Genomic DNA, 23,473 nt, shown 5'->3' on the forward strand with positions numbered 1-23,473 from the left:
CACTTTCCCACACATTTCTTAATTCTCATCTACTTTGTAAGTTAGGTCTAATTTCACTCCAAATTTAATTTTTCATTTTGACAAAGCTTCATTAAACGTTACAAGCGTTATTTGTTTTTCACTTAGATTATGCGTATATTCTGACTTCTGATTGTGACTTCTTTCGTCTCCAGGATCCACTTGTAGCAACATCGGCGTACAAATCTCTCTCTGAATTTAGCTCAGAAGAACACATCATTCTCCATCTTCCCGAACAGGTACACATCCCTCCCTCCCTTCAAACGTAGAGGAGAAGTGATTATTTGTCAGAAATGCAAAGAAAGGCTGCGGAGAGATAGGCTCATATTTCCATGCATGGTGGAGTTGCACATGGTCTACACCAGGCATGTCCAACAGGTAGATCGCAATCTACTGGTAGATCACGGGGTGTTTCTGGTAGATCTCCGACCCCCTCAGCAATCTCCCCCCCACAAAAAAACACCCTCAGAAACAACTTTGGCTTCCAAAAAAAGCTCAATAACTTTTGTCCATCCAACCATAATGGGTAGATCACAGCCAGTTTGTTTATACTGTGAGTAGATCGCAGTCTATTGGGAGTTGGACATCCCTGATTTACACCTTTGGGAAAAGGCGTTTCACATGTTTTCCAAAATTACGCAGCAATCCTTTTCTTGCCTTGTTATCCTCAGACTCGAATTTAAACAACAATCCAGAGATTTAGTATTTTTCCTGTTATCGGCAGCCCAATTAACAATAGCCCAATACTGGAAACAAGCTATAGAAATCCCCATTGAAATATGGTTAAATAATATCTGGAATGTGGCTCTTATCAGAACACCTTGCAGAAGGGCAATTAAGACATTTCAAGGATAGACACTTTTGACGAGACTGGGCTTATTTTCTTTTCCTTTATAAACGAGACGAAAGATACTTTTATTCCACCCACAACACAAGAATCTCTGTGGAGAGGATACTGGAATTGATAATGTGTAAATAAACGTATTGTTTGTCTACTGTGTATTGCATATGAAACCTAATACAGTCGTACCTTGGTTTTTGAACAGCTTAGTTCTCAAACGTTTTAGCTCCCAAACACCGCAAACTCAGAAGTGAGTGTTCCGATTTGTGAACTATTTTTGGAAGCCGAACGTCCGACGCAGCTTCCGATTGTCTGCAGGAGCTTGCTGCAGCCAATCAGAAACCCCGTTTTGGTTTTGGAAGTCGAACGGACTTCCAGAACAGATTCCACTCTGCCTGGTATCCTGTAACTTCGCTTCTTGCAGGGAGGGAACCGCCAGAAGACTCTCGGAGCTGGACCTCAGTGTCTGGGCTGAACGATGGGGGTGGAGACGCTCCTTCAGGTCCTTCCTTTCATAAAGAAAAGAAAACATGTACAGTGGTACCTCAGGTTACATATGCTTCAGGTTACATACTCCGCTAACCCATAAATCGTGCTTCAGGTTAAGAAATTTGCTTCAGGATGAGAACAGAAATCATGCTCCAGCGGCATGGCGGCGGCAGGAGGCCCCATTAGCTAACGTGGTGCTTCAGGTTAAGAACAGTTTCAGGTTAAGAATGGACCTCTGGAACGAATTAAGTACTTAACCCGAGGTACCACTGTATTTGTTTAATTGATGTCTTGCCCTTGCTTGGACTCTTAACTAATGTTCGCCTGCCCCATTGCTTCCTTGCTCACACAGGCAAGACCAGAATTGCCCCAACCAGAAGAGGTGGATATCAGTGAAGAGGAGGAAGAGGAAGAGAAAGAGGTGGATCTCTCTGTTCCTGGTGCCTCCTATATCAAATTGTTGATGCTCACACCTCCTCCTGTTCTACCAGGTATAATGCGTGCAGAAACAAACAGATTTCTGGCCAGACCTTTGTATAACATTGCTTCCCTTCTGAGGAGTTCCTTAAAATTGCTGCTAAGTGATGAGAAGCAGGTGCCAGACATACAAATAAAATACGATATGATCATCTTTATTGTCATTGTCCCATACAAAACAATGAAATTGAAAAAAAATCTACAACAGACATTAAAAAACCAACAAGCCTGCGATCCCAGCTATCTCAGCCTGGTTAGCCCCCTAAAAACTGTGATATCCCATAATTAAATACAATATACTCCCATAGAGACTACCTTAAAGGTAAAGGGACGCCGACCATTAGGTCCAGTCGCAGACGACTCTGGGGTTGCGGCGCTCATCTCGCTTTATTGGCCGAGGGAGCCGGCGTACAGCTTCCAGGTCATGTGTCCAGCAGGACTAAGCCGTTTCTGGCGAACCAGAGCAGCGCACGGAAACGCCATTTACCTTCCCGCTGGAGCGGTACCTATTTATCTACTTGCACTTTGACGTGCCTTTGAACTGCTAGGTTGGCAGGAGAAGGGACCAAGCAATGGGAGCTCACCCCGTCGCGGGGATTCGAACCGCTGATCTTCTGATCTTTTTTTTTTTTTTTTTTTTTTTATAAATATTTATTAAGTTTTACATAAACAATAAAGAACAACATAAACAACACATAACACAGAAAAAATACACAAACATAAAACACAAAAACAACAATAATAAACAATAAAAATAGAGAAAATTAAAAAAAAATACCCTTTTTATCTTCATAATGACCTTGCATTTACTTGTTTCTGCGACTTCCCCCAACCTCCCTACTCTGTATTCCAAATCAAATGTTCTGTCTGCAAATTCTTTCCCTCTATCATAATTTAAATTTCTCATCATCTTAAATCCATATCCCATAATTATATTTCCTTCAGTCTAGATTTTAGATCTTTTTCTGTTCACCTTTCTTGCTAAAAACCAGTCACCTTCAGTCCGATATCTTCAAATGTTCGTTATCTTGCAGTATTTCTGTAAATAGTCTTTAAATTTCCTCCAATCTTCCCTCACCGTCTCTTCTCCCTGGTCTCTAATCCTGCCGGTCATTTCTGCTGATTCCATGTAGTCGATGACTTTCATCTGCCATTCTTCCAGAGTGGGTAATTCTTCTGTCTTCCAATACTGTGCAATAAGTATTCTTGCTGCTGCTGTAGCATACATAAAGAAAATCCTATCTTTCTTGTGCACCTGTTGGCCAACCATGCCCAGGAGAAAGGCTTCTGGCTTCTTCGAAAATGTGTATTTAAACACTTTTTTCAGCTCATTATAAATCATCTCCCAGAATGCCTTAATCTTAGGGCACGTCCACCAAAGGTGAAAGAATGTGCCTTCAACTTCTTTACATTTCCAACACTTATTATCGGGCAAATGGTAAATTTTCGCAAGCTTGACTGGTGTCATGTACCACCTATATATCATTTTCATTACATTCTCTCTTAGGGCATTAGATGCCGTAAATTTTATACCGGTGGTCCATAACCGTTCCCAGTCAGCAAACATTATATTATGGCCCAAGTCTTGTGCCCATTTAATCATCACTGATTTCACTTCCTCATCCTGTGTATTCCATTTTAGTAGCAAGTTATACATTCTTGACAAAATCTTAGTTTTGGGTTCTAACAATTCTGTCTCCAATTTTGATTTTTCCACCTGGAAGCCAATTTTTCTATCCATTTTAAATGCTTCCATTATTTGATGATAATGGAGCCAATCTCGGACTTTACTTTTTAATTTATCAAAACTCTGTAGTTTCAATTTGTCTCCATCTTGTTCTAAAATCTCCCAATATTTTGGCCAGTTTGCCTCCATATTGAGCTTTTTTAGTGCTTTTGCTTCCATTGGGGACAACCACCTTGGGGTCTTGGTTTCAAGCAAGTCTTTATACCTCATCCAAACTTTAAACAATGCATTCCTAACAATGTGGATTTTAAACATTCTATGCACTTTAACCTTGTCATACCATAGATATGCATGCCAACCAAAAACATTGTTAAATCCTTCTAGATCCAACATGTCAGTGTTTTCAAGAAGTAGCCATTCTTTTAACCAACAAAAGGCTGCCGCCTCATAATAAAGTTTCAGGTCTGGCAGGGCAAAGCCCCCTCTTTCTTTTGCGTCGGTCAATATTTTAAATTTTATCCTTGGCTTTTTGCCCTGCCAGACAAATCTGGATATATCTCTTTGCCACCTCTTGAAACAATCAATCTTATCTATAATTTGCAGTGTCTGAAACAAAAACAACATTCTTGGCAATACATTCATCTTTATCACAGCAATACGACCCATTAAGGAGAGTTTCAAATTAGACCATATATCTAGATCTTTCTTTATCTCCGACCAACTTTTCTCATAATTGTCTTTATATAAATTTCCATTTTTCGCAGTCATAGTAATACCCAAATATTTCACTTTTTTCACTACTGCCAATCCTGTCTCATTCTGAAATCTTTCTTTCTCAATTTCTGTTAGATTCTTTGTCAAAACTTTGGTTTTTGTTTTGTTCAATTTAAACCCTGCCAGTCGACCAAACTCTTGGATCAGTTCTAAGGCTCTTTTCACACTGGATTCTGGCTCCTGTAATGTCAGAACTAGGTCGAACCGCTGATCTTCTGATCAACAAGTCCTAGGCTCTGTGGTTTAACGCACAGCGCCACCCGCGACCCATAGAGACTACCTTACACTGCATTTAAAACCAAAATCGCATTTGAATAGAAACTGTTTCTCAGGTGGCTAGTCCTAGGCTTTATAACCCTGTACCTTCTTCCAGAAGGCAGAAGCTGAAAGAGATTATTTCCGGGGTGCGTACTATCCTGCTCTATCTCTGCAGCTTGCTTATGGCACCTGGAAGCATAGATTTGATCCAAGGTGGGAAAAGTGCACCCAATTATTCTCTCTGCAGTCTTTACAAACCTGGACAGCATTGTTTTTTCCCTGACCATGTAGCTCCCAAACTACACACACAGACCAAATGTTGTACTAAGCAGTCATCTTCGATCTCTGACTTTGGGGAAAAATGGCTGGAGATGGTGGAGCTCACCTTTGCAGATGCATCTAATGGACCAAAACAAAATGGTAGCATGATAGACCATGGTCTGCTCCAGTGAGCTGGTTCTTAAGCTGTTTTTCTGTAAATGGCCAAAGCTGGATGTTACTAACTGTACCCAGCCAATGCATTCCTTCTGACATTTGCAGGTGTGCTTATATTCCTTTACCAGACTGTGACATTTTTATACAGCTAATGAGTTGGCCTCAAAGAATGACAGCAGAATACATAAAATTTAACGAACCCGGGCAAAAGTCTTCAAGAATATATGCTATATCGTGCTGAAAGCTGGTTGGAATGTTTGGGAGAGGAAGCCCAGGACTTTTCTCTTTAAATTATGCAGAAATGTAAGCTAACAAAGTCTCTTTTGAGGTGTTAAGCTGCGCAAATTGCCCAGCTTGTGTGCAAGCAAAAAGATGACAATGCAAGATTCACGTACTGTGTAGTCCAAAATGGCAAAATCTGTAAACAAGCTACCCTGCAACACAAACCTACGCTTTGTTCTCTGGTTGTGTTAAATAATTTTTCGTCTCTTTAGTGGATCCTGCATTATATTTGTAGGAAAGTTTCCCTATTTTCCTGTTAAATATTGAAGCCATTTTCATTATACTTCCTGCTGGAAGTATACACTCATATTTAAAGAAATGTGAAGGGGGGAAACTGAGAATGTATTGGTGGGCGAGAGGGAGAAAAGATGAGGAAGGACTGGGGATAAAAATCGAAAAGTGTTCCAGAGTCTGCTAATTGATTCTGCGACACTTTGCATGTTTCTGGTTTCCCCGAGTGAGCATGTGAATGCTCTTTTATTCCATGTTTAGCAGAAAACCCAGTGCTGTATTTGGTACAGGAAAAACCTGCATCAAAGCCACGGGGCTAATTTGAAACAGTTGTTATAAACTCCCCTTTCGAGGAGAGCGGGGAGCAACAACTTTTCATCGTATTGTAAAAAGCGCTAGCGGCCTGTTAAACCGACCAAGCGTTGCCAAACTTTGGCAATTCATGATAGCGAAAGAGTAAACCTGCTGTGGGCTCTCTCACTAATTTGTCTGCGCTACTACATTTTACTTTCTGAAGTGTCTTGGCATGTTGAGAATTCTTTACAACTGTAGCAATGAACTCGGAGAGCGTTTTTTTAAATATTAAAAACAACCTTTATTATACATCTGTTTACATTAATTTACATGTAAGTTAGACAATACACACAGTTCACATCACAACACTGACACACCATAAACACTAACTTCCGATTAGTCTCTTTGTGCTATTTTATACTATACACATTTCATTCTTCTTATTTTACTTTCTCATTTAACATCAGTAAACTTTTGCTCTATATATTCTCAGTATTCCAAAATTCGTTCGGGGTCTCGGAGAGCGTTTTAAGGTATTTGATCAATGTCACCTATCATATTTACAGGGACGCGGGTGGCGCTGTGGGTTAAACCACAGAGCCTAGGACTTGCCGATCAGAAGGTTGGCGGTTCAAATCCCCACTAAGGGGTGAGCTCCTGTTGCTCAGTCCCCACTTCTGCCAACCTAGCAGTTTGATAGCATGCCAGTGCAGGTAGATAAATAGGTACCGCTCCGGCGGGAAGGTAAACGGCGTTTCCGTGCGCTGCTCTGGTTCTCCAGAAGCGGCTTAGTCATGCTGGCCACATGACCCGGAAGCTGTACGCCGGTTCCCTCGGCCAATAAAGCGAGATGAGCGCTGCAACCCCAGAGTCGGCCACGACTGGACCTAATGGTCCCTTTACCTTTACCTATCATATTTGCTGAGTATCGGTCACCATTTATGGATGGTTTTGTTTGTAAATGGCAAGAATCCTCATGGAGGTCCTGGCAAGGCTGCTGTGTTGGCCAAGGAAAAGGTCACTCTTGCTCCCGTTGCTCCATACCTGCGGCCAAACAAAGGGTGCATTGACCAGCATAGAAAGCAGCTCTGGCTGTTTGTTTTTCCTTCTAAGTTCGAACATCTGACACCATTTATTGAAGGTTTCCCGAGGTGATGTTTCGAGCGGGAGGCGAGCGTGGAACTGCAAAGGCTTCCCTGGGAGTTACAGAAACCGTGACCTTGGAGCTGTCAGCTGAATATGGAGTTACCAGTTATGTCAGCACAACATTCCCGGATAATGGCCGTGGTTCTACATTGGTTGGGTGGTTCTGGTTTCCTCAGTCAATCACCTTTTGTTTTCTTTATGTCTGCCCCGTTCTCTCCCCTTTTCACCCTCCCCTCAAGCATTTGAAGAGTTCGCAGCCTCGCTCGTGAAACAGGAGATGGCCAGCATGCCTCGTGGAATATACCATTCTGCCTTGAGAGGCGGTGCTGTCCGGTCGGACCAAGGGAAGACGGTGTCGGGCGTGCCAAGCTTTATGCTGAAAATGTACGAGAGAAACAAGCAGCCTGGACTGAAGCCTGGCCTCGCAGGTGAGATTTCCCTGGAGAGAGATGAGAGACCTTCATGTCGTAGTAGAATATCTCGGAATGGGTGAATGACACGTCTTCTGGGGTTTTTTTACATGCCGCTCCGTTAACAAAGTGTCCTCAGGATAGCTCATAAATGAAAGCAGCAATTAAAAAAGAAACACAATAAAATGTGTGCTGGAATAGCTGTAAGGGTGCACAATTAAAATAGCTCCTAAGAGCCAAAGCGAGATTAAAAAGAGCAAAGAGTGGAGGACCGAAGAACAGAACTGAGAATAATTGTTAAAAGAAAACTACAGCAAGATTTAAAAACATGGACAAAAGGAGATATATGCCCAATGTCATAAAGATATAGAAGTACAGAAGTACAGTGGTACCTCGGGTTACATACGCTTCAGGTTACATATGCTTCAGGTTACAGACTCGGCTAACCCAGAAGTATTACCTTGGGTTAAGAACTTTGCTTCAGGATGAGAACAGAAATTGCACCGCGGCGGCAGTGGGAGGCCCCATTAGCTTAAGTGGTACCTCAGGTTAAGAACAGTTTCAGGTTAAGAACGGACCTCTGGACCTCCAGAAGAAATTAAGTTCTTAACCCGAGGTACCACTGTAGCTGATTGTCGTGCCTTTGTGGAGAAAAGTATCAGGGGCATTTGGACAAAGATCTCCAAAATGGATCTCAGGGTCCAGATCCACGGGAAAAGGCAATCCTTCAGGTATTGGTATCTTCACCGTCATTTCTATACTGCTTTGTATTTTAAAGAGCAAATCTCAAAGTGGTTTAAAACACAGGAAAACATCAAACAAAACTGTTATGTACTGAGTTGAATAGGATCCAAACTGCAGCAGTCTGATTGGTCCTAGAACAATAGGATCCAAATTGCAGCAGTCTGATTGGTCCTAGAACAATGCAGCAGTATGATTGGTTGGCAGGAACCACCCAATCATGCTCCAGATATAAGTGAATTCACAACCTGATTGGCTTACAGTAGAATTCCAGAATTAGCCAATCGTGTGCAGCCCATTGTGTAAATAATGTATATAAAGCAGATACTTTGAGGGGACTTTCATTCATTCCTCCTCACCACTATGAGCTGAATAAAGAGCATGAAATCACTTTGCGACTCTGAGTATATTTCAAAAACAATCCAGAATCAGACAAATTCCATCTTAAAAAAAAATCCAAGTGATGTTTTGCTTTCCCCAGTCGAGTTGCCATCCAGAGACAGGCTCCACATGGTCACAATTAGGCCCACGCCAGTCGCAAAACGCACCTGGCACCTGGCTAATTTCTAACATTTTCTTAAAGCAACACTTTCACATACAAACCAGCAATGAATCCCATTTCACTGTGTTCACTCTTAAGTTATCCACCTCTTAATTCCATCATTCCTTTTTAACATCCGCACCTCGGAATAAATTTGGCAGGTTCAAGAATCATGCATTTATAGCCTGAATGGAATTGAAGGACCTCAGTAATGTTATTTTCACATCAGTCCCCCCCCCCCCCCCAGCCTGTCTCTTACATACATATTTTTCTGCTGCTCAGGTGGCCACTGGCATCCAGTCACAGCTGTCTGGTTATCTTAACACGCAGTGTTTAAGCACCTGGCAACTATTGCGTGCAGCAAACGCATGGGAGACGTTTCGACAGGGAAAGACAACTTCTCAAACTCCCGCTACATATCGCGGGCAGCTTAATTTCCATGTGCTGGAATTCCCTTCTGTGCAGAAAGGAGAGCCAGGCTACTGAATAAATGAGCCTAAGCTAAGCACCAAAGCTGTGAAGTTTTGAGGGAGGAGCTTACCCCTTGATACAAGCAAAGGGAGGAACTCAGGTCCTGCGGTTTCGTCCGCTTGAAAAGCCAACTCGGGGCTCACCTGAGACAGGGTCTAACCAGCACTTACAACAGCCCAGTGTAGAAGCCAACTTCTCCTGAGATAAACCAGAAGCTGCTTTTTCCTTTTCCGAAAAATGGAATTTTTGAATTTCTACAAAATTGCATTCTTTCTTTCTTTTTTCCTTCCAAAAATTTTATTGGATTTCATAATATTATAAACAAACAAACAAACAAACACACAAGACAAACAAACATAACAAACATAAATCATAGCCTTATTGAAAATTACAGTTATTAACTTTGTTAAGTGACTTCCTCGCTTCCCCTTGGTTGAATTTCATCCTAAGCCTATTAAGTATCTGCAAGCTATTCCCGGTTAACTTAACTTAACAAATTTAACTAAATAATCATTAAATTTATTTCATTCTTCCTGATGTTCCTCCTCCTTCTGGTCGCGGACTCTTCCGGTTAGGTTGGCTAGCTCCGAAAAATCCATCATCTTCATCTGCCATTCTTCTACTGTTGGTAATTCTGCTGCTCGTATTTTGTTAGCTAAGAAGTGGAAAACCCAAGAACCCAAGAATTACAAAATTGCATTCTTTCGATTCTCGAACCTCAGTATTCTCTGTTTTGCAGTCATATTAAAACACAACTGAATTGTTATAAGCCGTCTTAATGCATGTACATCTGTAATATCTCCCTTTAGCCGGCATATTGCTGAGTTACGATCTCCCAATCCACGTGGGGAAGGATGGAAAGCCTATCAGCCGATTTCTAGCCAGTAGGGGACGCAGTTTCCACCAGATGTTGATCGCTCTCCTCCACGAGGTAAGCTCTGCAGCTTCCCTTCCGCTTGTGTAGCCGTTCTACTTTCTTCTATTCCCCCAACCTGAGTTTGCATTTGCCCTTTGCTCTAATTAGGAAATGGTAGCTGCAAGCTGTGTGTGGTGCTGTAATTTACTCTTAATTAAGTAAACTTGCTGCGAAGAACAATTAAGGAGAACAGGACGTATAAATACATCTAATAAAATGCACTCTGCTCTGAAATGTTTTCTCCAAAGTTTGCCGGAGTAAATCAAGGCTGACGTTTTCCCTTCAACTCTGCCTAATCTGGTTACAGTCCTGTCAGATTTGGGCTTGTCTGAGAAACAATTAGGGGATTGGAACCTGGGGAGTGACCTCTACTTCCTTGTTAACTGTAATAATAACGCAGCATATCTCTTAATTGTTCCCAGCACCCTGGGATATTGCATTAATGTAGCTGATTTTGTGTATTAAAGGTTTTGTAAACCAAAGCTTTAATCTCCTGTAGGAAATGTGAGGTGGGGTCAGGGGCAGAGGGAATTAGAAATGAACGTCCAATTAATCATTGTAGAATATAAGCGCAGCCTTGTTATCAAATATTTTCATTAAATAGAGCGTTTATAGCTCTTTCGGCCACTGATCTTCAGAAGCTGCAAACAGCAGGAACGCAGCCAGGAGAGAAACCTGTATGAGCGAGTGCAGATCGGTCAGCCTTTCTCTCGAAGTGCATTAAAGTGAATGTGGTTGCATTATAACATTATGGGCAGTGGCGTATTTTGGGTCACACACCATAGATAAAGATGAAGGGACACGGATGGCGCTGTGGGTTAAACCACAGAGCCTAGAACTTGCCGATCAGAAGGTCGGTGGTTCGAATCCCTGCGACGGGGTGAGCTCCCGTTGCTCGGTTCCTGCTCCTGCCAACCTAGCAGTTCGAAAGCACATCAAAGTGCAAGTAGATAAATAGGTAAGGTCCGGCGGGAAGGTAAACGCCGTTTCCGTGCGCTGCTCTGGTTCTCCAGAATCGGCTTAGTCATGCTGGCCACATGACCCGGAAGCTGTACGCCGGCTCCCTCAGCCAATAAAGCGAGATGAGCGCCGCAACCCCAGAGTCGGCCACGACTGGACCTAATGGTCAGGGGTCCCTTTACCTTACCATAGTTAAAGGGGATGCAATCGTTTATATCTGTTCTGGCATTTGTGAAACATCCTCAGTGGCAAAACATGAATATTTCTTCTGTGTCATGGAGGGGTTCTTTCTGTGAAGGGTTGTATTGAAAGCTCAGTACAGTGGTACCTTGGTTCTCGAATTTAATCCGTTTCGAGAATCTGTTCGATTCCCGGAATGGTTCGGAAACCAAGTCGCGGCTTCCGATTGGCTGCAGGAGCTTCCTGCATACAATCAGAAGCTGCGGGAGACATTTGGCTTCCAAAAAATGTCCACAAACCAGAACACTCGCTTCCGGGTTTGCGGCATTTGGGAGCCAAGCAATTTGAATACCAAGGTACTACTGTATATTGAAACTGCCTTCAGGATGAAGCTATATTCCGGAAGCTAAGCAGCTCCAGTTCATTATTCCCTTGATGCCCATTTGCCTCTATCCAAGTAATGGGTACTTTGAAAGGCAAGTTAAAAATTATTGGAGACCATTTGGGTGCATATGGAGCCTGAACCCAAGCTGAACACAAGGACAGAGCTCTCTGGCCCCTGATGAATTATGGGTAGTACCCCTTAGACCAGGCTTCCTCAACCTCAGCCCTCCAGATGTTTTGAGACTACAATTCCCATAATCCCTGACCACCGGTCCTGCTAGCTAGGCATCATGGGAGTTGTAGGCTAAAAACATCTGGAGGGCCGAGGTTGAGGAAGCCTGCCTTGGATGTTAGATGTTCCATGGCCGCTACTGAAAATAGGAGCCCCATGTCTCCATTGTCTTCTCTCTCGGCCAAAATGCACAATGTGGGAAATCTGGCCATTCCCTCACCATTGGCTGCTGCTTGTGGTGGTTGTGAAAGGTGCATTGCAAAGATGGTGCTGCATTGACTGTGAGAGGAAGGAGAAGAGAATCGGGGCAATGACAGTCATACGTCTTCTGCAATGTCTATCTCGAGCTCACCTCAGCCAGATTTCTTTAAAATACAGTGGACGCTCAAGTTGCAACTGTGATCCGTTCGGGAGGCACGTTCGCAACCTACAGCGTTCGCAACCTGCATTGCCGCATCTGCGCACGTGTGGGTCGCGATTTGGCACTTCTGCACATGCACAAAGCACGATGTAGTGGTTCTGCGCATGCGCGAGCACTGAAAACCCGGAAGTAACTTTTTTCGGTACTTCCGGGTTGAGCGCGGTGTGCAACCCGAAAACACGCAACCTGAAGCGTCTGTAACCCGAGGTATGACTGTAGTTCCGATACAAAAGGGGATGTGTCCCTGTGCATATTTTGATAGGGAGGACTGCACTGGTGGAAAATATTTATGCACATCATGATTTATGGTCGCTCTGGTCTTCTTTGATGCGCTCTGCAAAATGAGCATGGCTGTGCTGCGAGAGCCATAGACTCTCTGCCTGACCTTGTCGTTCTTCGGAGCCACCCTTTATTTTTGTCCCAAAGGCGGAAAGCTTACGTGAAATGCATAAGCACCTTATAATGGAACGGGTTCTAAGCGCTGTGATTATTCCACACACTTAAGAGCGCACATATGTGTTTCTTCGCTCTCTGACCCTTCCTTCCTTGGTGTCATGGTTTATATTTATATTTCCTCTTGCTGTCCTCTGAGGTTGAGAAGACTTCAGAGAATTTATTATTATTATTAATAATAATGCAATCACTGTTTTGAACACAGAGCTGGAAAAGTTCCTTATTTCAAGAAAACACAGATAAGGCTTATTTTGGTTATTACAGCTGTTCTTTCCTGTGTTAATTAATTATTCCCACTTCTTGTTTTTGTTGGATCGATATTTTGAAGTAGGGCATTTAAGCTGAATTCCAAATGCATGCAATGTTTTTTTTTTAAAAAAGCAATATATATGTATAGCAATGTGCTTCTTTTAAACACTTCAGTGCCCGAACCTCTTTGAAATGTAGATATAATATTGGGTTGGTATGGACATCAAATGATGTGCTTAATTCTAAAAATGCTTAATTTGAAACATACTTGGTGTGTGGAATATTATTCCCCAGTGCCTGACTTCGTATGTCTGTAGAATGTTAAACATTCCTAAGAAAAGAAAAGAAAACCTGGCTTAGCTAGCACATGCCATGCAGAAGAGCAAAATGTCTGTAGGGATTATGAAAGGAATCCAAACATGTGGAGAAACAGAAATGCACCGTCAAAACTCTGGAGCAATGTTTAATTTTGTTATACAAATCTCCTTGGAAAATATGTTCCTGGTTATTGAGTATAAAAGTTTTCTTAAGCATCACAGAATCCAGCACAGCACCATTCCTACATCCAGGCAGCCTTGAAGGCAGCATCTCCCAAATTTCTAAACAACACCTTGTCCTATGGAATTTAGCCCTCAACCAGGTTGCATTGGGGAGTGTCTGGCTCCCTCACACACATGAACAAGTTGACCATAGTTGCTGTCTTTGTATACGGCAGCCCCAAATAGTAATAATAATAATTTATTGTTTATACCCCACCCATCTGGCTGAGTTTCCCCAGGCACTCTGGGCAGCTCCCAACAGAATACTAAAAACACGACAAAACATCAAACATTAAAAACTTCCCTAAACAGTGCTGCCTTCAGATGTCTTCTAAAAGTCAGATAGTTGTTTGTTTGACATCTGATGGGAGGGCGTTCCACAGGGCAGGCCCACTATTGAGAAGGCCCTCTGTCTGATTCCCTGGAACCTCACTTCTCGCAATGAGGGAACCGCCAGAAGGCCCTCAGAGCTGGACTTCAGTGTCCAGGCTGAATGATGGGGGTGGAGACACTCCTTCAGGGATATTGGAATATTGTGAAGCTCCTTGACATCTGACTGGAGGTGGATGCCACCACCAAGAAGGCCCTCTGCCTGGTTCCCTGTAACCTCACTTCTCGCAGTGAAGGAACTGCCAAAAGGTCCTCAGAGCTGGACCTCCAGGCTGAACGGTGGGGGTGGAGACGCTCCATCAGGTATACTGGGCCGAGGCTGTTTAGGGCTTTAAAGGTCAGCACCAACACTTTGAATTGTGCCTGGAAATGTACTAGGAGCCAATGTAGGTCTCTCAGGACCGGTGTTATGTGGTCTCGGCGGCCGCTCCCAGTCACCAGTCTAAGCTGCCGCATTCTGGATTAGTTGCAGTTTCTGGGTCACCTTCAAAGGTAGCCCCACGGAGAGCACATTGCAGTAGTCCAAGCGGGAGATAACCAGGGCATGCACCACTCTGGTGAGACAGTCTGCGGGCAGGGAGGGTCTCAGCCTGCCTACCAGATGGAGCTGGTAGACCCTTTGAGGAATCTCTAGTTTCAGCTCCACGATGCTCAATGTGCAAGGTGGGCTTTCCTTACATACAACCCGTGTGCCAGGAGGCCCCACCCACTGAATACATGTCTCTCCCATCATTTTAGGGACTCTGGGGCCAGCTGAACCAACGTCAATAAACAAGGGTGGAGCAGAGAGCACATGCACTCCTCCAAAGTTTTGGGATGGGTACCAGCTTGGGTCAGTAACAGCTATGTTCCTTAGGAGAAGTCCCCTGGTTACGGTTTAATATCTGTCAACATGAATAGAGAAAGATATAGAGCATTTGCCACATTTTTTATGGTTTCCTATGAGAGAGATAAAGATGGTTTCAATAAACAGTGGTCTCTTTGAAGTTGTGTATTGTTCAAGTTCCTATAATGGTTGAAGAGAGACCAACCAGCTCATCTCTAACTCTCTCTGAAGTCACAGCATGCTGTTTTATTGTTTGGTAAATAAGACCTGGCAGACCGCCTTTGAAAGGACATTCCAGTAGCATAGACCTTTGGGTGAGCTATTCAAATTGGGGGTGTCTGGAAAGGATCTTAAAAAACACACCCACCAACCCAAAGAACGTTCCTAAGATTGGGCACTGCTGTCTGGACCAGATTAGGCAACAATTATCTTTAGGCATTTCAGCAGTTAGAAGTAGTCTCTGACTTTCCTCTTAAATGGGCTACTTGGAAGAAGGTTGTGTATAATTGTGGGGTTTTGCCCTCAGAGTACCAATGAGGCTGCTCCAGACATAATATAATTTAGCACTATAAACAGAAGCTGTAATGAACCTATGGTTTGTTTTCTCTCCTCTCCCAGCATGTCCATGAAGGGGCGTGCTGAAAGTTTCACGTCTATTTTAGGTTAACTTCAGTGTATCACGTTATCCAACCCTAGACACACACAAAATGTGGTTAATCTTAACTATGGTTAGTGGAAACATGCCAAGTTCAGACCATAGTTTATGAAACTCTCTCGTGTTAAGGTTGAGTACGGTTTAGGGTTCGGATGATGACTAACTAAACTTCAGTTAATCTAAACCTCAGGTCCAAACTTCTGATCTTTCCATAGCTGTAGCAAAGAAGAAGTAACAGGGGAAATTTGTAAGCCCTTGACTTACGAACGCTTGTTTGATGACATGAAACTAAAGTTTAGCTGGTTTAGCATTGTGTCTGAACACGTTGTTCTTTGGGTTTTTCACAATGTTGTGTGAGCACTATGGTCAAATTCCATAGAGTACCTATATGTGCATTGTGTGATATGCTGTAGCTCAGCCAGTCAATCATATAATAATAATTTATTATTTGTACCCCGCCCATCTGGCTGGGTTTCCCCAGCCACTCTGGGAGGCTTCCATAGAAACCAAAAATACACTAAAATAAGAACCATAGAACCATATGGATGGATCATGAAGTTTGAGTCCTTCCGATTCTTGTTGAGATACCTTGATTATGATTGAAATATGCCCTGTAAACGTTTCAAAAGGTCCTTCCTTCAATTCTCCTGCCTTAACCACCAAGATTCATCCAACCAAATGTCTAGATCGAAGGATAATAGAGCATAAAACATAAAAAGTGAAAATATTATCAGACAGGGTGATGGACAGCAGAGTGTTATCATTTGAAGTCCCAGGTTCTGGATAGGTTTATGGTTGTCCTGAAGTTCAATCTGACCTCCAGGAACATTTCCATCTGTCCCCCAGCCCCCCACCCCATGGCAATCCTCAGGACTCATCCTTCTTCACTTTGTTAGCCAGTTTCTCTCTTTGGAGCTTATAAATGGACTTGAGCGCCTAGGGTAATAAAGGGAGGACTCTGGCAAAGATGTTGTGTCTGCTCACACTTGCTAGGGGAGATGTAGTTAAAAGAGAAAAAACTGAGTCTCAGTTGGGGCTGCCATATTTCAAACAGTGAAAATCCAGACACAATCTGGTTAAAGACTTGATTGTCCATTCCGGGTCGCCCAGCCACTGCCACAATGTCCTTTCTCTTGGCAGATCAAGATGAGCAGGTGACGGCAAAGGTTGCCAGGTTTTTGTTGTTGTTTAGTCATTTAGTCATGTTCAACTCTTCGTGACCCCATGGACCAGAGCACGCCAGGCACTCCTGTCTTCCACTGCCTCCCGCAGTTTGGTCAAACTCATGCTGGTAGCTTCGAGAACACTGTCCTACCATCTCGTCCTCTGTCATCCCCTTCTCCTTGTGCCCTCCATCTTTCCTAATATCAGGGTCTTTTCCAGGGAGTCTTCTCTTCTCGTGAGGTGGCCAAAGTATTGGAGCCTCAGCTTCAGGATCTGTCCTTCCAGTGAGCACTCAGGGCTGATTTCCTTCAGAATGGAGAGGTTTGATCTTACAGTCCACAGGACTCTCAAGAGTCTCCTCCAGCACCATAATTCAAAAGCATCAATTCTTCGGCGATCACCCTTCTTTATGGTCCAGCTCTCACTTCCATACATCACTAGCCAGGTTTTTAGCTGAGGCAATTAGAATAAGATCCACTATTTGACTATTGATTCAAAACCCTAAAATGTATTTTATATAATTGACTTTTTGATTTTTATTCTTTGTATATCGTTTTGTTGTTTTATTGCTATGGCTAACGGCCGATGCATATAAAGATCCATTCATCCAAGACACAGTCCGGCTCTGCCCGGGAAATTCCAGACGTATGGCAACCCTAGCTCAGTTCACAAGGGAGTAAGTTGGTGAGCAGAGCCAGAATATTGGGCTCTTCGCTTCAGAAGATGGCTCCTGTGAAAACTTAGCTGCTGCCCAAGACAAAAGCATGGAACTAAAATTTGGAAAGTGGTTGTTATAGCAGATAAAACATCCAACAGGGATAAGAAGGCAGTTTTTAATAGCAATCCACTCTGGCATTTTCTCTTTCTTTCTTTCTTTCATTGTTTAACGACTAGCCTTGCAGAAGAACAAGAGGGAGAGGCCATCTGATGCCAACCTGGAATATTTTGGGTCCCACCCCCTAAATGTATTGAAGTAATATTGTCCTGGAAACTGCTGAGATCTAATAACTTGTTTTTAATAGGCTCCAAATGGCTGTCATGACAACTTTCGATGTTTTTGGTTGAGGCCAACAGTAGAAATAATTGGATACTGGAAACAAAAAACTAATTCTTTTGCCTGCCATAGAATATTATGAGACATTACAGTGCACAGCAGTCATTTTAATTACAGTGCTCGCTCTCTCGTTTTCTTTTTTCTTAAGCTGTTGGCTTTGAAGTTGCACTGCAAACAGAAATGATCTAGAGCGATGGTTTTCTTTTAAATTGCTATAATAATGACAACAGCCAGGATGAAATGTGGAGTTGTGTGTGTATTATGAGTGTGTGTGTTAATGCGCTTCTATCGTCTTTTAAGTTACGTAATGAGAGAATCACCTGGTAATTCTGTGTTCAGCCAAAACCAAGGATTTGATTAATATTCTAAGCAGAGTTTTCTGTTTGTTTTCATTTTGGATAACTTGTTGGATATGCAAAATAGATTATGTTTTAAACTCATAAAAGCTCTTTTTAAACTCGTAAAAATAAATTGTATTTACTATGTGAGCTCTGGCTGGAATCCAAAAAGCTGCTTTAGGTACCCTCAAGGCCTTAGACACACTGTGATATTTTTTTATTTTTAAAAAACTTTGAACAGACTGCTTTTGAAAGGCCTCTCATGGTGTAGTTACTCACAAATAATCCCACTGAGTTCAATGGAAATTACTAGTATGATTCAGTTTCCAAACTCCATCTGGCATGGGGAGAATATAAGCTAAAATGATAGTTAGACTTTCAGAACTACTTGTGTAGTTCTTGTTGGTGGCAAGCAAAAAAAAAGGGGGGGGGGTATAAAAGGAGAATTCCCTGGATGCTAAGATGTTTGATGAGAGAACCTCAGCAGAGATTTAAATTCACAAAATATGCAGTGGAAATATAGGCTGTTAGACCTTTAAAATGTGCCCTTGTGAGTTCCAAAACTTCCCTCTTCCCTTGGCATACAAAAGACCACACTTTGGTAATTTTAAAATGGTTTACTTACAAACCCTCCAAAGCAGGGACCGAGCAACAGGAGCTCACCCCGTTATGGGGATTCGAACCGCCGACCTTCTGATCGGCAAGTCCTAGGCTCTGTGGTTTAACCCACAGTGCCACCCGCGTCCCCCTCTTCCTCTTAGGCACTGGTAAAACCTGGTTTATGGGAAGGGAGGTGGTGGCCTTCACCTGCCCCTCCTCTTGAAGGCTATCCCGTTAAAGGGATCTTGCTCGGTCGCTGCTCCTGCCAACCTAGTAGTTTGAAAGCACACCAGTGCAAGTAGATAAATAGGTACCGCTGCAGCAGGAAGGTAAATGGCGTTTCCATGCGCTGCTCTGGTTCGCCAGAAGCGACTTAGTCATGCTGACCACATGACCCGGAAGCTGTACGCCAGCTTCCTCAGCCAATAAAGCGAGATGAGTGCCGGAACCCCAAAGTCTGTCATGATGGGACCTAATGGTCAGGGGTCCCTTTACCTTTATTTTGTTTATATGAGGCTGGTTATCTCACAGTTCTGGGGTGGATCACTGTATCCACAAAGCCTGTGGAAGTGAAAAATCAGATATATCTTTACTAGTGCAATTTCTTTTTAAAACTGGAAAGTCCAAATTGTAATTCATTGTACAAAAGCAGAAGCCATCGGTCGGCGATACTTCCATTCTAAATGTGTGTTCATGTGAGTTCTCTTAGTACAGCATCCAATTTTGTTCAGTGGTTTCGTATGTGAATATGAAATGTTTTCCATGCAGGTCAACATTCAGCCTTCTGAGTGGCATCGCTCCCTGCTACTTCCCCAGTCCTGGGCCGGATTTATGGAGAGAAGCTATCATGCAATTCTACAAGTAAGTGGAGTTGTCTGAGTGTTGTTCTTTTGTTGTGTGATCTCAGCACTCAGCATGGATTAAATATGGGAATGTGTCTGCTGTATATAAGATCAAAAGGAAACAAAGTGGGGGAATGGCTTAAGTTCTCATATATAGGTTTGAGGAGAGTTAATACCTGCTCCTTTGTTTGTTTCCTAGCCCATGAACTCTGGACTAACAGAGCCTTACTTAGAAACTATGTGTAGGCTCCAGACTTACCCCATTGATCTCAGTAGCACCTAAGTTCAACTATCCTAGTCTAGATCCAATTTCTTACATAGGAATAATGTTGAAATTATTTTGTAGGACCCAAGTTGATGATACCTTTGGCAAAATTAAAGTCATTGTTTGTTCAAACCATAGTTCATAATTACCTTGACATTATGGGACAATGGTCATAGTCTCCTCCCGTTAGATTTCATAGTTTCCCCCAGTTAGACATTTCATCACTGGCAAAGAAGCAAGTTTGCAACTCACTTTTCCTCAGCGTAGACCCATTGAAATTCCTGGACCTCAGCCATGAGCATTGGTTTCCATGGGTCTACTCAGAGGTGAAAGTTAGTTGAATACAACCCAAAAAATTCAGATAACAAACTCTGGTTTGATCTGTTTCTCATCCAAATTGTGGGTAGTTTAACATGATTAAACCCCCTCCCTGTAAAAAATAATAATCCAAAATTAACTTTTTAGAGTATCGTGGTTAGATTTGCAAGATCACCGACAGTGGTACCTCTGGTTACGTACTTAATTCATTCCGGAGGTCCATTCTTAACCTGAAACTGTTCTTAACCTGAAGCACCACTTTAGTTAATGGGGTCTCCCGCTGCTGCCACGCCGCCGCCGTGCAATTTCTGTTCTCATCCTGAAGCAAAGTTCTTAACCTGAGGTACTATTTCTGGGTTAGCGGAGACTGTAACCTGAAGCGTATGTAACCTGAGGTACCACTGTATTTTGTTCTTGTGTGCAGTTCAAATAGAACTAGATTGCAGCTAAATTCACGTTTAGTAATCTTCAGAAAACGGGATCTCTCTCATCATAAGATCAGCACATGTTCAAGCCTTTACAAGATTTGCTTAGCCCAAGAATACCCAATCCTCATTGATTAGAAGGAAAAGTTGCTGGTGTGAATTTACCATAAATCTCTTACACCATAATGGAAAGCATAATCTGATTTTTAGAGCAGTATCAAATGGTATTCATGAACATCCTACTTAATTAAGTATGATGTATGACAGAGAAAGATTCTTATTCGCATATGCTTTCCCACAAGGACTTAATAATGCACATAAAACAGTCATGTTTAACCTGAAGGTCACAGCACTACATTCAGAATAGATTCCAAGAAATTGTTTCTTCCCGTTTTCCTGCTGTCTTTGCTTTGCAAACTTCCTTTCAGATTTTAGAAGTGTAGCGTATAAAAAACTCCTGCGGTGGATTTCAGCGGGATCTTAAAGCAAAAAAAATTATTATTGTTAGGTGAACTTCAGGAGAAGGAACGCATAGCCAATTCTTGCTCAGTGGTAGGTGTTGCTTTTCCCAACACTGCCACACCCCCAGTGCCCAAACATACACGCCTGCAGAATCATCTGATTGTCAAAAGGTGTCAGGTGTCAGGGGACTGCCATCGGAACAGGGGAGGGAGGCAGGGACGCTGCTGGAATCCAGGGAGCCACAGAAATTTCTGAGGAGCAGTTCTTCATCCAGTGGTGGGGAAAGTGGAGAAGAGAGGGAAGGGGCCAGCCAAGCGAGGAAAGGGCTTGAAAGAGGCTGCTCCCGGATTCTGCAAGTGACTAAGATGGACATGAACTTTGTACAGTGGTGCCCCGCAAGACGAATGCCTCGCAAGACGGAAAACCCGCTAGACGAAAGGGTTTTCCGTTTTTCAATGCGCTTCGCAGGACGAATTTCTCTATGGGCTTGCTTCGCAAGACGAAAATGTCCCCACCCCCTTTTTCTAAGGCACTAAGCTGCTAATAGCCTTTTAGCAGCTAATCCGCTAATCCCTTAAGCCTTTAATAGCCGCTAATAGCCGCTAATAGCGCTAATCCGCTAATCCGCTAATCCGCTAATAGGGTTGCTTCGCAAGACGAAAAAACCGCAAGACGAAGAGACTCGCGGAACGGATTCTTTTCGTCTTGCAAGGCACCACTGTAGATGTGCACTGTAAATAGTTTACACAATAAAACCTGTAAAAGACAGGTCGGAGTCCTGCCTGGTTACTCACGAGCAACCACCACACAGCATCTGACACAAGGGTTTTTAAGGATTTTAGGGAAGTACCTCGAGACAAGGTTTTATCCCGGCCTGCAGCATAGATGCACCCTCATTTCTCCAAAGTAAGAAACTCAAATTCCATCACTTAACACATAGTTCATTACGCTGGAAGGGCAATTTGAATTGAGAGCAGAGTGGACCTCGAGGGAAGGGTTACATCTGCTATTCAAGCGCTCCCCATAGAAAGCCCCGTGTAAGGTCTCCTGCTGATTTATGCTGTGCTTGTGCAGGGAAGGCAGGCTGAGCTGGAGATGCAGTTAAGACATGGCAAGGAGGGACCCGAAGAAGTGCAGTACAAGCAATTTACAGCCTGGCTCTGGTAAGCGAATGACTGTCTGCTCCCCATCACTCGAAAAGGGTGGTGGGAAATGGGGAAGAGCGTTGCAGAGGCCACTTCAAAAGCTTCCAAGTGGCGAGTTTGCACTGACGGGGCAGGTGCCGCTGATGAAAACCAGATACGGCCTTTAGCTTGAAGGGAAACGGCAAAGACAAGGCAGCGTAGGTAGGAATGGCTTCATTTACCAGTAGCTCTTCTTTTTATGTGCTGGCTGGGAGATTGTGGTGATGAGGAAAGATGGTGCATGTGACAACTGGTTGCTTTGCCTTGGCGTAGAAACCTCTTCCAGAGCACGCGGTGAACTTATGCAGAGAAAAGGGCATTTTACGACCTGAAATTGGACTTTTAGGTGATGCTGATACCCATGCTTATTTTTATTATTAGTATCAAGAAATGCCCAGTGTGTCTGGATGTGTGGAACAGCTGTTGAAAGTCAGGCTATCCTGTCAGGAATAGACCTTACCAGTGCTATTTTTCCAGAAAAAGAGGTGCCGGGACTCACCACAAACACTTCTGTGTTAGAATGGCAATGGCGCCCACCTGAGAGGTGCCAGAACTGAATTCTGCCCATCTGCCACACTGGGCAGCTCCCAACGAAATATTAAAAATGCAGTAAAACACCAGCCATTAAGAACTTCCCTACACAGGGCTGCCTTCAGAGGTCTTCTAAAAGTCAGATAGTTGTTTTTCTCATTGACATCTGATGGAATGGTGTTCCACAGGGCGGGTGCCACCACCGAGAAGGCCCTCTGCCTGGTTCCCTGAAACCTCACTTCTCACAGTGAGGGAACCACCAGAAGGCCCTCGGCCCTGGACCTCAGTGTCTGGGCTGAACGATGGTGGTGGAGACGCTCCTTCAGGTCTACTGGGCTGAGGCCATTTAGGGCTTTCAAGGTCAGCACCGACACTTTGAATTGTGCTCGGAAACATCCTGGGAGCCAATGTAGATCTTTCAGGATCGGTCCCAGGGGCACAATTAAAATAAAGTGACCACTGGCTTCCTAGGAGGGATCTCTTTATTTTCATTACAAACAGGGCATTATGCATGGAGCACTTTTTAAGTGGTGCATGAAAAAACCAGAAAAATTATTATGTTAATGTACCTGTTCATAGTGCAAATAGAGTGTTGAGGTTTCTGAGTTTTGTTTTGTTTAAACAGACACACCACTAAATACTACCAGATAAAATAAATTTAGAGTGTAATCTCAGGAGCTGCTTGAGGGCTTGTGAATGAGCTGCTCTTTTTATTTAATTGATGCGACCGTATCATCTGCTCAAACTTCGCTTCAAAGCTAATGCCACTTCTTTCTTCACCGCCTTCTTCGACAGGGTCAGAGATATGCTGACGGACGTGATCAAGGGCGCTTCCAAGTAAGATATTTATTTATGTGGGGTGCTCTTTCTTACGCGGTGGGGAGTATTAGAAGAAGAAGAAGAAGAGTTTGGATTTGATATCCCGCCTTTCACTCCCTTTAAGGAATCTCAAAGCGGCTAACATTCTCCTTTCCCTTCCTCCCCCACAAC

General features: G+C 43.3%; 1 protein-coding gene across 5 annotated transcripts in view; it reads left to right on the forward strand.

Moving 5' to 3' along the window:
• FOCAD (focadhesin) overlaps positions 1–23,473 on the forward strand; it is a 141,826-nt gene that overhangs the window by 82,943 nt on the left and 35,410 nt on the right. For all 5 annotated transcript variants that reach the window (XR_014506269.1, XM_083419283.1, XM_083419282.1 and 2 more), the window contains exons 18-24: positions 174–257; positions 1,701–1,839; positions 7,172–7,360; positions 9,905–10,026; positions 19,225–19,317; positions 21,843–21,931; positions 23,279–23,320. Coding sequence is in view for 4 of the 5 variants with exons in the window: in XM_083419283.1 (XP_083275409.1) it covers positions 174–257; positions 1,701–1,839; positions 7,172–7,360; positions 9,905–10,026; positions 19,225–19,317; positions 21,843–21,931; positions 23,279–23,320 (758 nt within the window). In the remaining variant the exon portion in view is untranslated. The remainder of the gene's footprint in view (positions 1–173; positions 258–1,700; positions 1,840–7,171; positions 7,361–9,904; positions 10,027–19,224; positions 19,318–21,842; positions 21,932–23,278; positions 23,321–23,473) is intronic.

Source organism: Podarcis tiliguerta (assembly GCF_965153285.1).
Source record: "Podarcis tiliguerta genome assembly, chromosome: 17".
Lineage (NCBI taxonomy): Eukaryota > Metazoa > Chordata > Lepidosauria > Squamata > Lacertidae > Podarcis > Podarcis tiliguerta.